The sequence below is a fragment of the Lipophrys pholis genome (genome assembly GCF_963383615.2).
Source record: "Lipophrys pholis genome assembly, chromosome: 7".
NCBI classification, from domain to species: Eukaryota; Metazoa; Chordata; class Actinopteri; order Blenniiformes; family Blenniidae; genus Lipophrys; species Lipophrys pholis.
The window spans coordinates 14,081,591-14,094,617 of NC_137638.1; the positions used below are offsets into that span (position 1 = coordinate 14,081,591).

Below are 13,027 nucleotides of genomic sequence, written 5' to 3' on the forward strand. Positions count from 1 at the left end.
CTTGCGAGAGACACACATCATCCTCAGGCTCTTCTGCACTCATTATATTTATAAATCCCCCAATCTCCATCATACAGCAGTCAAGAAAAAATTATTATTACAATTTGGAGTCATTCTGCGACCCCCACAACCCCATTACCTTTCTTTCTTCCCCCGAAATCCCCTCCGCCGCTTCGTTTCCCCTTTATCCTCTCCACCACCCCTGAGACACATCACACGTGTGTGTATACACACACACACACACACACACACACACACAGACACACACACACACCAAAAGCTAAACACAAACACACTTCTTGGTTTGTGTTGGGGGTTATCAGTTTGACACAGGGCACTGTGATTATGTATTTTCTTGTGCCCCAGTCAGGGGGAGGAGATAAGCGACCAGCAGACTACTGCAAAGCCAGACAGCACTCATCCTATGTAGGTTGGTAGAAGGAGGGTTGAAGGTGACAGTGGTTGAAAGACGTTCATTTGAACCTTTTTGTGTTTGTGAATTGTATTTGTCTAAAGAGAGTAAACTCAACTTTGTATTCTTTATTTACCCACCCTGTTTATAGTTTTTAAGGCTAAGTCGAATGGAATTGGTGCACACTGCTCCACTACTCCAGACAGACAGATAAAACATATGATTTTGGTTAATAACTTCCTTGTCACAAACCAGACTGTTTTATTTGCTCATTGCCATAAAGAGAGAATGAGGTATTACTTACGGTCCAATTCTGTCAAATTTAGAGGGCATTCGTCAAAGGTTCTACCTCAATCTGTCGAAGAACAACAAAACCACTGGAGCAGCAAGGGTGGATTAATCTACAAGGCCCCAAAATTAGGACCAGAAACATCCAAGTCTCGCTCATGAGAGAGACAACACAGCTCTTACAGTTTCCAAATATACTTCTTTTCATCTCTGACACATTCCTCAACAGTCTCTCCATTTGTTATGTCTCTGGCCTCCTCAACTCCTCCCGAGGGTGGGAACTTTCACACACACAAAAGGCATTTTTGAGGCCGGCAATGTCTTAGGGAAGCAATAAGCTGACCTATGAGGAGGGGCATTGTGGGTAGGCATGACAAGCAAAGGGAAGCCATCATTGGGACATCTAAGGCGAGGGGAATGAAGGCTCTCTGGCACCCAGAGCTGCTCTCAAACACTGGCTCTCTGATAGACCCGACCTTGGACTTAATCACTACCAGAAGAAAAGAGCACTGCTTGACAGGAAGATGGAAAGACAGAGGAAGGGAGGAACGACACAAGTGGAAAAACATTTAAAGGAGATACAGACGGTGATAAAGACCAAAAGGTGGAAAGAAACAAATAGTTAACCTGACTACAGTCAGCATCTCTCTCTCTCTCGCTCTCTCTCTCTCTCTCTCTCTCTCTCTCTCGTGACTACAGTCAGCACGCACGCACACACGCATGCACACACACGCACACCTCTCATCTAAAGATGTTCCAGATCTTTAGATGTGACAAGCCTCCTCAATAAAACTGTGATTAACGTCAAAAGCTAAGAGCCATCTTGGAGCTTATTTGTTGAGTTCCATCATGAGTAAAACATTTACAGGGTACCACTGGCACTAAAACACAAAAGACCGTCACTTTGTGTTCTGTCATCCAGGAACCGCATGCAACATGTAATCTACCACCAGTGGGAAAAAAAAAAAGTGTTACCAAGTTTGTTGTCGAGCGGCAGGCTTTACACTTTCAGGACTAGAAATGTAGATCCCCCACCCCCCCTCTCTCTTTTAGTCATTGAAAAGATGATTTATTAAAGAGGGCCTGGCTGCAAATATTGAGCTGTGTTGCACATCACAGAGGAACAGCGCAGCTCCTGTAGGAATGAAACACTGCAAACCCATTACAGGAGGATAAACGCCGCAGATTTACAGTTGCTCTACAGACTGACTGCATCGAACCCGTCACCACCGGTGGTCTATTCCAGCCCACTTGATTAAGAAAATACGATTCCAATTGATTTACTCACACTATAATTTGTGAGAAGTCGGTATGAAAAGAGACTTATCAATCTGAAATATGTGTGTCATATGAGAGAAGTTAGTAAAAGTAATGGATTTTCTTATCTTTTTTTCCCTTTCGTAGCCAAGTAGCCAGTGAGATGGTTGGAAACAATATCAGAGAGAGAGAGAGAGAGAGAGAGAGAGAGAGAGAGAGAGAGTGATCGAGGGAAAAAAAAAGAGTGGGAGGGAGTGTGCAATAATCGAACAAGAAAGGAGCGCTGCGGTCCTGGAATCGTGTGCAGGTCCACTGAGTCATCACAAATGCAACGATTCTAAAAGTGAGAATATGATTTTCAATCGACACTGGGTGGGACCAAGTGGGATTCAGAAGGAGGAGGAATCAACTGCTAAACGAGATAATTACTGACAGAGATTAGAGCGGAATGGAGACAGGGAAAGGCAAATGGGAGAGGCAACGAGAGAGACGCAGGAAGAAATGAATAGTACAAATAATTCCAAAAACTCAAAAAAAAAAAAAAAATATGCACCTTCAGATTATTACAGACAGAAATGGGTCCACTTGTTATCTTTGAAACTTTTACTTTTCATCACAGTTCATTAACTCTAATGAAATCACTTCTTATACTATAACTACCTTCCAAAAAGGCATTTTGGGCCATTTCAACTGGGTTTGAGTTACATTGTGCTTTGAGAGGCAAAAAAAAAGACCACTATTATGCTGAAGGAAGCATAAGGACGGACACTTAGATATATACTTTTCCCCACTAGAAATAGGGCTTTTAAAATTGAAGAAAAACAAAGCTCATTAACACTTTGATAAACGGTAAAGTGGAACTGGTCATATGCAAGATGCAAATGTTCTTTTCCCAATTAAAAAAAACATGTGGGGTGACAGCTGACCCTCCATGAGGATTCTACAAGTGACTTCCACTTTCAAACTATAAAGACATCTCAATCATGCTTTTTTACTGCATATGGACCCAAACAGCCAATAACAACTACTGAAAATAATTCAGCCAAAAAGAAGGTGTATCATTTGGACATGAGTGAATTGCACCCTGGTTACGTTTCGCAAGTTACACACACTTTATCCGTGTCAATAGTGGCATTATTTAAAAGCATTTGAACGTGCTTGTAAGCCACAATCTAGAAAATCCCAGTTCACAGCAAGTCCAGGTGCTTGTACTGACTCCTGCAAACACCTGATGTCACAGACATACAACTTTCAATCTTTCATCAGGAAAGACAAATCCCTGAGCAGTTGTTATGAAACCAGCTGCTTACGAGATTATTCTCAGGATTTAAATCTAAACGTGTCCTGGAGGCAATAAGACACCATACGAAGGTGACAGTTCCTTTGGCTGGTCCCTTCAGGGGTCGTCACAGCAGATCATGATCCTCATGTTTGAATTGGAACAGATGTACTTCCTAACATAACCCTTGGTGGGGTTCGGGAGCAGTGGGATTCAAACTCTGACCTCAAAGTCACAAGACGGCTGCTTTGATTTGCAGGCCACCAGTGACCGGGCAAAGATGAACATGTAACACACCAAGAAATGTGAAATGTGTTCGATAAGAATGTGTCGTGATTGAGCTGAAGACTCATCTCTAACTATGGAAAAAAGCAGTTGATTAAGAGAGAAAGAAATATGTCACCACCAAGTGCACAGTTATATATCTGTTCCAAAACACCTCCTCTTTTTTTTTAATGAACGCTGGGTTGTCAAGATCATACTAACTTGTCTGGTTTTTGAACATTAACAGTTCCATCACCATCTGCTGAGACATGTGGTGACACCATCAAAAGCTCCAAAGCAGCTTCGAGGGCTTTGAAGTGAGTTTATTTTTTCTGGTAAAATGGACAATTTGTGGTTCCCTGTGGTCTGTGCCACAGTTTAACAGTTAAATAGTTTAACCTGGATGAAAATGGAGAAGTTGAAGAAGAAAAAAATGTTTGTCTGACAAAGCTCGCTCCTAAAAAAAAAAAAAAAAAAAAAAAACACACACAAAAAAAACCAACATAAATCTTATCAGAATTATGAACTTGTTCTCCTCAAGTCCTAAAACTTCACCTTGGTTAATAATGTAATAAATAATAATGAGGTTGTGTATGTGGGTGGATGTGTATGCGTCCACCTCCAGGTATGCTAATGCTGTTATGACTGGCTGGCTTCATTACTGTCTGTCTACAACAGCATGGCCAAGGTCAGTGGAGGCTGCAGAGATGATAGGGGGGCCAGAACCATGAGCACAAATTAATCTGCTGTTTAATCTAATAATGCAGCGTGGCATCGGGTGCCTCAGTCCTATTAACACAACTGTAATTGCATTTGAGGAGGAATGGGAGCATGCAGGTCCACTGAGGTATGCTCACACTCGAGTGTACACCCGAGTACATCAAACGCAAATCGAATTGTATTACACAGGCCCGCATGGGTGTGGACACGTTACACTCACACACACCTACGCAAAGGTGCACAGCGACTTTAGATGGATGTTATGTTCGGAAAAAAGGAAATAAATGAGGAGAAAAACAAGGTGTGGGGTTTTCTGGTGAATTCAATTGGAGCAATCACCGTGTGAGTGCATTTGTGTCCATGTTTATGTGGCTTGGAACGTTTTAAAGCATGGAGCCCTGCTCATTAGCATGGTAATATCCAAACAGCAGGGTGTAGTCAGAATAGCAGAGTATTATTAGGATTCATCTCATTAGGCTTTCATGAGATTTAAAAGTTAACACAAAATAACTTCAAAACTAAGTCTGAGATAAAACACACAGTGAGGTCTTGAGTTTACTCTCCAGAAGTTGCATCTCCACCCCCCGGAGATAATACATGGAGAGCGGAGAAACAGGATGAGGGAAGAAAGTTGGTCACGGTAGAACTTCAGTTGACATTTATGAATGCATGTAATTCCCAAAAGAAAAGGTTAAATGAATTTCCCATTAACTGAGGGAGCAGGACGGCGCTTTATCTTTGATTTTACTGTAAGTAAACACTTACATGGGAGTTCTTAATATGACTGTCATGGCTGAGGAGTTGAGGTCAAAGACTGGAGTGATACTTACAGCTGTGAGGTGAATGACTCCCTGAGAGGTCACAGGGCATCCCATGAAGCCGACGAACTGCAGCTCAGGACAATGCTCCGCTACCGCCCGCACAGACTGGTCAGTCACCTGCACAGGAGAAGAGAAGAGAAAAGCAGAGAAGATTAGAAAGGACAGATGAAGATGGCGTGAATACAATAAGAGTTGAATAGAATAGAATAGAATAGAATAGAATAGAAGAGTTTATATATGCGTTTCAGGTTTCTAAACAGTTACAGATGTAGTTTGTCTTTTGTTTCAAATGTATTTAATTGACTCACAAGGCTAAATGTATAAAAGCCTCCAAAAACATCACCGTTAAAAAAAAAATAAATAAAAAAAAAGCAATACATATCTTTTTAATTGGACAAGTGAAAATTGATAGTTTGAAAATAATTAGTGTTTTTTGTTTTTTTTGCTGTGTTTTTAATTGAATGTGTGCATAGAACGGCGCTGTCTCTTCCAGCCCTTTGTGTTGATCAACAACAGAGCGGAGGAGTGAGTGAGGGAGGATCACAGAAGGCGAGGAGGCGGAGGCGGATGACTGACGAAAACGGCCAAAAGTGCCGGCCAAGCAGCGTGGGCGTCGACTTATGATGGATAGACCGCTCCCGATCATTCATCCAGCCGTCTACTAACAGCTCATAATGGATCAAAGATCAATAGGGAAGCAGAACATTTCCACCGGCTTCCACTGTAGTCATCAATACCGGTATTGACAGCGGCTTCGTCTCTCTCGCTACACTCAACATGGCAACAATATGTGGGAGATTGTTTGTCCTCTCAGTGGGCTTGCTCGGTGTTCCCTCAAACTCTTCATCAATCACAGAGGCTAAATGAGATGAGAGGGAGCGAGGGAGAGGAGAAAAGAGATACTGCGCTGACTCTGCTGTGATTAACGGAAAAAACAAAGAAAAACAAACATCAAAGAGCATCAGAGAGCCAGAAATCCTACTTTCGAGGTATGTCTGTCAAAATCTGTGATGTCGCCTCATGAAATTCCCAAACAGCAAGCTAATGCAGGAAAGCATCTGAATACATTCAGAAAAGCACAGTAATTAATTATGGATCAACATATATAAACACACGAGCCATCGAGTTCAGTTGTCAAATTGCACTTAAGTCTGAAATCTGAGTGACATGATTGGAAAAACTAAATTAACAGTACGACTGATCTGTCAGGTGACAGACTGGCAATATTGTGAAGGAAACACTGAAAGATGAGACTCATAAGGGCAGGGCTATAAAAATGTCCCCCTGGAGGTTACTGTTGATTGATCCGTCAGTCACTATCAGGTCTGTTGTTCTTCTGTCTGTGGCTGCTTGATTCACTTCAAGCCTAAAACCCTTCTCCTCAATTAAAATGTTCTTGTGTGTCATTCACAGTCTGGCCAAATAAAAGCATTTGAATGACTGGACCTCGTTCTGTAATACACAAGAGCAAAACACACCATCAATCAATTCAATTATTAACTTATTTCAAGAATGATATTTTTTTTTAAGACCAATTGTCAGTCTGAGGGAATTGTAAAAACATTCCTGTTTTTTTTCTGTTGTGGAGTTTGCACGTTTGGTTTTGCCTAAGTTTGATAAAGCTGTGAAATGGATGATGGTTGTCAGTATAGCGCACAGTGACATTGAAAAAAACAACTTTAATTGCAGATTTTCAGGGTCATGAGGCCAGCATCAAAAAAATGATGTCAAAGATATTGTTCATGTCATAAACAGCACCAAAACAACAAGTCCTGCAGCACAGGGTACACAGGGACGCGACCTCAGCGTCATCAAGTCAACCCGGTATTACATGAAAACACCAAAGCACAATCAATCTACAGACTCACGGTGGAAAGTTTTTGTTCAGGGTATTTACTGTTTGGGTGTTTACTTGGAAGTCATGAAAATAATGTGTTTAAAATGCATCTCAAGATGAACTCATCTCTTAATGACTGCATACAGTCTGCATCAAAATGTGTATATTTCCTCACCCTCACGTCAAGCCGTTCGGCCCAAACTCGCCTGAAGCAGATTGAACGACTTGCTGCAGCATAACTCCCTACTAATCACTATGTTGGCCACACACCCTTAATTTTCTTGATGTTTTTCGAAAGACAAATCCTCATACTTAATCACACTGCTTTCAACCGTAATGTTTCTTCTCTTTTCCACTGCCACCCTTCTACAACCTTAAAGGTTACCGAGTCGAGGTGGAGCAAGATGGAAAGCCCCGAGAGACAATGAGAAGAGAGAGAAATTACAAAAGAAAGAAGAATGTGTCCATTTATCTTTCACCCGGTCACATACTGTAAGGGTTATCTGTGTGAAGCGCCTCCTATGAAGCTCAAAGCTTGTCTCTCACCTTATCAGGAAGGAGCCAAAGTGCTTGTGAAGAGCAGAATGGTTCAAATGAAGCAGACTGCAAAGCGTTTCCTGATGCGAAAATACGTCTGTGGCGATCATTTAAAAAGGAACGAGGAGATCCATCACCGTGGATTTAAAGAGCCTGATATTTGGTTAGGAAATGTAGGGTTATCTGTATTTCAGATCAATTTCTTTTGTTTGGAAATATGACGCTGAGGAAGAAAGGAGGTTGGTCTCGCAATTTTAGAAATACGTAAAGCAGTTTTTCATTTTTACAGTGAAATAAACTGCAAATTAAATTGGATCATATTGTATTCCATGGCATCTAGGTAGACGAAGTGACATCTCTAGGCTATATAACAATCCCCGCTGTTAGGTAGATGTATTAAAAAGAAAAAAAACAGCAGGTTATGTGAAGAAGCTCTGTATTTTAATGCTTTGACAACAACAAAGAATGCCGATTCACTTGGGATACAGTCGTGAACGCAAGTTGTAGAACTTTACTGTACTTGCCAGCTTTGTATTGTACAGTTTTGCGGCGCGATCAATAACTGGATGCGCCTTAAAATTCTTTGCCTCAGGTCTGGACCCGCCACTGCTCACTGCAGTCAGAAAAGATTAACTAAAAGTGAGTCAGCGCTCACTTCCCTAGACACTGATGCATATGGAACTTGATCTGCACGGCGAGGTGGAGATATCGAGGGGGGGTGGTGGGGGGGGACAGAGCAGAGTTGCCTCTTTCAGTATGAAACTTTAAAAAAAAAAAAGAAAAAAGAAAAGAAAGAATCTTCCAGAAGGACCAGCCTCAGCCAACCAGCTGGCAGGTGAAGCGAGCTTGGCCGGAGCTCTTCCCTACACGGCCTTTGCCAAAAAAAACCATCACGGAAAAACATTTTCAGGTTGACTACCAGCAAAATCAAAAAGCTGCACACCGGCATGATCCCGAAATCAGAACGGTCTGGGAGAGATGTGGAGGAATCACAGCAGACGCCACCTCAGGACCGTCCTTCATACCAGTGTTTGTGCTGCAACGGTGTGCGGGTTGCAGCTGAGGGTGCGTGTGTGGGAGCAGGAGAAACAAAGAGAAAGAGAGCAAGTTCCACATCTACAGTAACTCTCAGCAGGTGAGAAGGGGGGAGAAAGTAGAATCTCACCAGAGCAGAACAGGCCAGGAGGCCGTGTACCGTATCAGATTAAGCCTGTGTCTAAGAGCGCGAGCGTGTGGTCGTCTATGTGCGAGTCAGACTATATGGGTTTGTAACCAAGATTTGTCTCCAACCCACAAACACAAAAACTCGTCCCAAATTTTCTCCCTGCTTCTCCCCCCTCCACCTCCCACTCAACCTTTCATGGACTTTGATTTAAAAACATGAAAAGAGCCATGGCAGGGCTTTGGAGAAGAAGTGGCCAGCCAAGAGAGGCCTTAACGCCTTTTAGGAGGGATCTAGTTTAATGGTCTCTGGATGAAGGAGGGAAGGAAAGCAGAAAAATGGTGAGCTGGAATGGTGGAAATGCTGCAGTCATAAAGATAGCTTTTGTGTGCGTGTGTTTTAAAGAGCCGGGAGGTAATTGTTGAGAGTGCTGTGGTAGCAAAAAAGACCCAAGTGCTGTACACGATTGTGTGGTTTTAGTTGGACAGTCTGTTCTTTCAAAACGCCAGGGCAACGCAGGGGCCATTTCTCATCTAATAAAGGCATTTAAGCTCGTCAATATCGTCTGTCACACAAACCGTTTGACTCCATCAGACACACAAAATAAACAAATGACCAGTGAAGACTGTACTTCTTCTTTTTCAGGTTCCATAATGGTGTTTCCTCCCTTCAATTTCAAATTTACCAGCCCTTCCCAACAAAAACAACACTGATAATAAATTCTTCCTTTCACAAATAACTGTCTTGGTTTGTTTGGGTTTTTTTTTTCTTTGTGCTTCACAAACACAAAGGTTATGTTTCTGTTCCTTGTGGGAACATCACATTGACTTATGTTCGTTTCCTGCGGACCTACTTTTATTGAGCCATAATTATAAGTTGTGTAAAGCTCCAATCTCACAGGGCTATGAATGGAATTATGGAGTTTTCAGCATGTTCTAAAATGTATAACTTGTTTCACAAGATGGACTCTTTGTGGTCATTTTCAACCCATGTCTAACCCATTCCTAATCAACTTTTTGCAAACTAAAATGTACAACAAATAAGGTTTCAGAATGCCATTTTGGTTTTTCTCCAGGTTTGGGTGTTGACCCAGCAGCTTCTGCACTTCTATAAACTATATTTCACCTGATGATTATTAACAAAATGACTGAACATAGGCTGGATTTAGCAGGAATCAACTGTCTTGCATGGCTGCCACACAACCTTAGTGTGTACTTTTAATGGTTGTATTCTGATGCAGCATACACAAAGTGGCAATTCCATGTGATTGAAAGTCAGAACTGTTGTAAACGTACGTTTTCTCACAATGTGGGTCTCTTAACTATTCACAAGTTGACATGACCCAGAGAGATGGATCTGAACTTACCTTATCATAACCAGAGTCTAACCCTAAAATGTGTTTTCAGAGAAAGATATTGTGATTCTTGTGAAATTTCACCAAAAGAGAAAAACAAGATCACACACACACACATACTTACAAACACACTCACACAATTTAACGGTTTCATCAGAGAGAGAGAGAGAGAGAGAGAGAGAACGAAATATTGCATTTGGAGGGTTGGCACACTCCCATCCATCTACACTTGAACTTTAAATGAAAACACACAAACACGAAATAAAAACCAACGCTGCCTCTTAAATCACAACGTGCGCTCGGCACAAGTTTGCCCCAAAAAAGTAAAGAGGTAGAAAACTTGAGATGTTTTTGTTTTGATTTTTTTCCATCATGACGTCGAGTCGGTTCGATCTCAGTCAGACCTCCCGCCCAACCGCACCCGACGCTAACAGACCAGAATGAGACCGGGACAGCTGACGAATGTGCTCATTCCGAATCTTTGTCCGTTTGTTAGCAACGGTCACTCAAAAATAGTCGGCTGAAGAGCTCTTTGTTTTTTTAAAAGATGTTCTTTAAGTTGCCGCAATGTGTTGCTTTCCTTGGTCATTAAAATATATGGCTCGGCCCTTTCAACATAATTACCTAGATAAAGACTGCGGGCCTGTGCGCTTGCTTGAAGCCTTTACAACGAAGGTCCCTATTTTACCAACATTAAAAAGACTGAAACAATTGCCTCTACAGCATGGGCATTTCCTGAACTACGGTGTCATTTCTAATGTATTTATATGCATGCATTTCATGTCAAATCCTGAGTGAACAAACTCGAGGTTTGTTCGTGTGAGGGAGCACAGAAGTCGTAAATGTGTTTTTCACTTTTAGGAATTGATCCACAAAAGCATAACAAAATGAGGGGAAAAATATTCATATAATGCTCAAAATGCAGAAAACCATTTAAAGTTATTACTTCTACGCTCGTACTTCAGTTTAAATAGGCATAAACGTTTAGGGCAAGAGCAATAGTGTGAACCGATTTGTAAATTTGTGATTCTTGCAGGGTACGTTGTATACAGTTGCTTTAAACTGGAGCCCTCAGTTCATTAAATTTCTGCAGCCATCTGAGAGCTTCAAGACGGATATTTGATAAATCTGCATCCTCCGCCACCAGAGCAAAGTGCCATTATGCAGGCCCATCCATTGTGTTTACTTCTACCAAATCATCAGTCTTCAGTGTCATTGCCTCCTTTCCAATTTTCTTTTCAGCAAAAGCAGCATTTCATTTTTATTTTTTTTTTCCCAAAATACATTACAGTGTCATGCAAAAAGATTTATCAGCATATTTTATTTTTTATCATTGTGCAAGTTGAATAGGAGCTCCCTCCTCCTGCCTCCGGCTGCAGATTTGTGATGATGTGTGTTCAAAGTCACGCCACTCAACACTATTCAGACAATACTCATTTCCTGGAGAAGCTGTACTTTATTTTTTGGGGGAGTTGTTGTCACTATGTGCCACTATGAGTGGCTCAGCGATTTCAGGATGATGAGACCGTGAGTTGGGCCTCAGAGTGAAGTTATTGATTATCACAACACTTAAGTTAACAATTCAAATTGTGCCACCAATTCTGTGAACCGCGCTAACCACTGGAACAGAAGAACCACAACAGCAGAGGTCATGCAAGAACACTTAAAAACAGGAACCTGTATTACTTGCATTGGTATGCAGACGAGGCCGTGAAATTAGGAACTGGTGCAAATGAAGAACTGGGTAGGATCCAAGCAACATCATCAGCACTGCAGTGGCCCCGCGGTCCCATTAAAATGAACGAGAGTGTCACAGCTTGTTTTGGTTATGATCTCATGCACAGATTTATCTTGAAACACTTTCCTGATAGGAGTTCAATCTGCGACGAGAAGCTTTTCTTGAGGCTATTTTCCCCCTAAAATTATTTTTTTTTTTTTTACTGTTTTAGCCATTGTATAATGACCACCAAGCACTTCCAACTACCAGAATCCCTAGACTCAGCACTGTACCTGAATGCCTCATGCAGACTCACAGATGAGCGCTCTCAGCTGCTGCACTCCTGTAAAATGTACCACACTTTATTTCTGTTGAGATAAGCCTAAACCACCCTGGGTGTATAAGCATGTCGACCCAAAGTAAGTTTGAACATTTTCAGCCAAAATGAAAAAAAAATTTATAAAAAAAAAAACGTGAAAATATATAGGATTTGAGTTCAATTAATGTGCCCCCACCCACCCACTTTCCCCACATAAGACCTTGGTTTGGAAAACGATTCCGTTTTCGAGAAATATGAAAAAGAATTCCCCACAACCACAACACCTCATTGTATGTCTTTGTCAGCCAGGAAAGCTGGATGCCATATAAAAGCAGTTGATATAAAACTTGACTCCGGCTTCATATGTTATGTGTTTAAAAGGAATATCAAGTGCAAGAACTGCACCTGGTGATATTCCTTCAAAGTGTTTGAGAGATATCATTTTGAGGATAGTAAAAATGGGACGGTAGACATAAGAATAAAAGGGCAAAGTGAAAACATAACTCATCCAACCGATGGATTTCACCGAGTGGAGCCGTAAAAATTGAGCAAGTCCGGCGTCAACCTGCTTAACGCCGCGTACCACTTTTCCTGCGATAAAGCTGCTCAAACCCAGCACAAAAACCCAATCAAAGGCACCAAATATGATTATTTCTTTATCAATCTGTTCCGTTACAGAAATACAGCGTGCAATTTCACAGATTTCCAATATTACCCATAAACAAGGACACTGACTGCAGGCCTGCAAGGAACAAATTGAAGTGGGACGATTTTCATCAAAGTTCTGCTCTTTCCAAGGTAATCATTTCCTCCATAAATACTCTCTTAGGGGCGATACTGCAGTGGGTTCATCACAGCCTTGAAATACACACACACACACACACACACACACACACACACACACAAATTTAGATGCACACTCATAAGCCCATCTACACACATACACACACCAAAGTTTGCCTCCTTTTGAAGAGCTCAGATGGGCTGTATTGACACGAAGGACTGGTGATCTGGCAAAAATCTAAATGAATACTTATCATCCTCTGTAATATCCGATGCC

The 13,027-nt window shown here is 41.6% G+C and overlaps 1 protein-coding gene across 1 annotated transcript in view; it reads right to left on the reverse strand.

Moving 5' to 3' along the window:
* Positions 1–13,027, reverse strand: part of fbxl17 (F-box and leucine-rich repeat protein 17) — a 220,585-nt gene that overhangs the window by 141,026 nt on the left and 66,532 nt on the right. Inside the window, exon 7 of the mRNA XM_080466839.1 lies at positions 5,051–5,158. Within this exon, the coding sequence (XP_080322965.1) occupies positions 5,051–5,158 (108 nt within the window). The remainder of the gene's footprint in view (positions 1–5,050; positions 5,159–13,027) is intronic.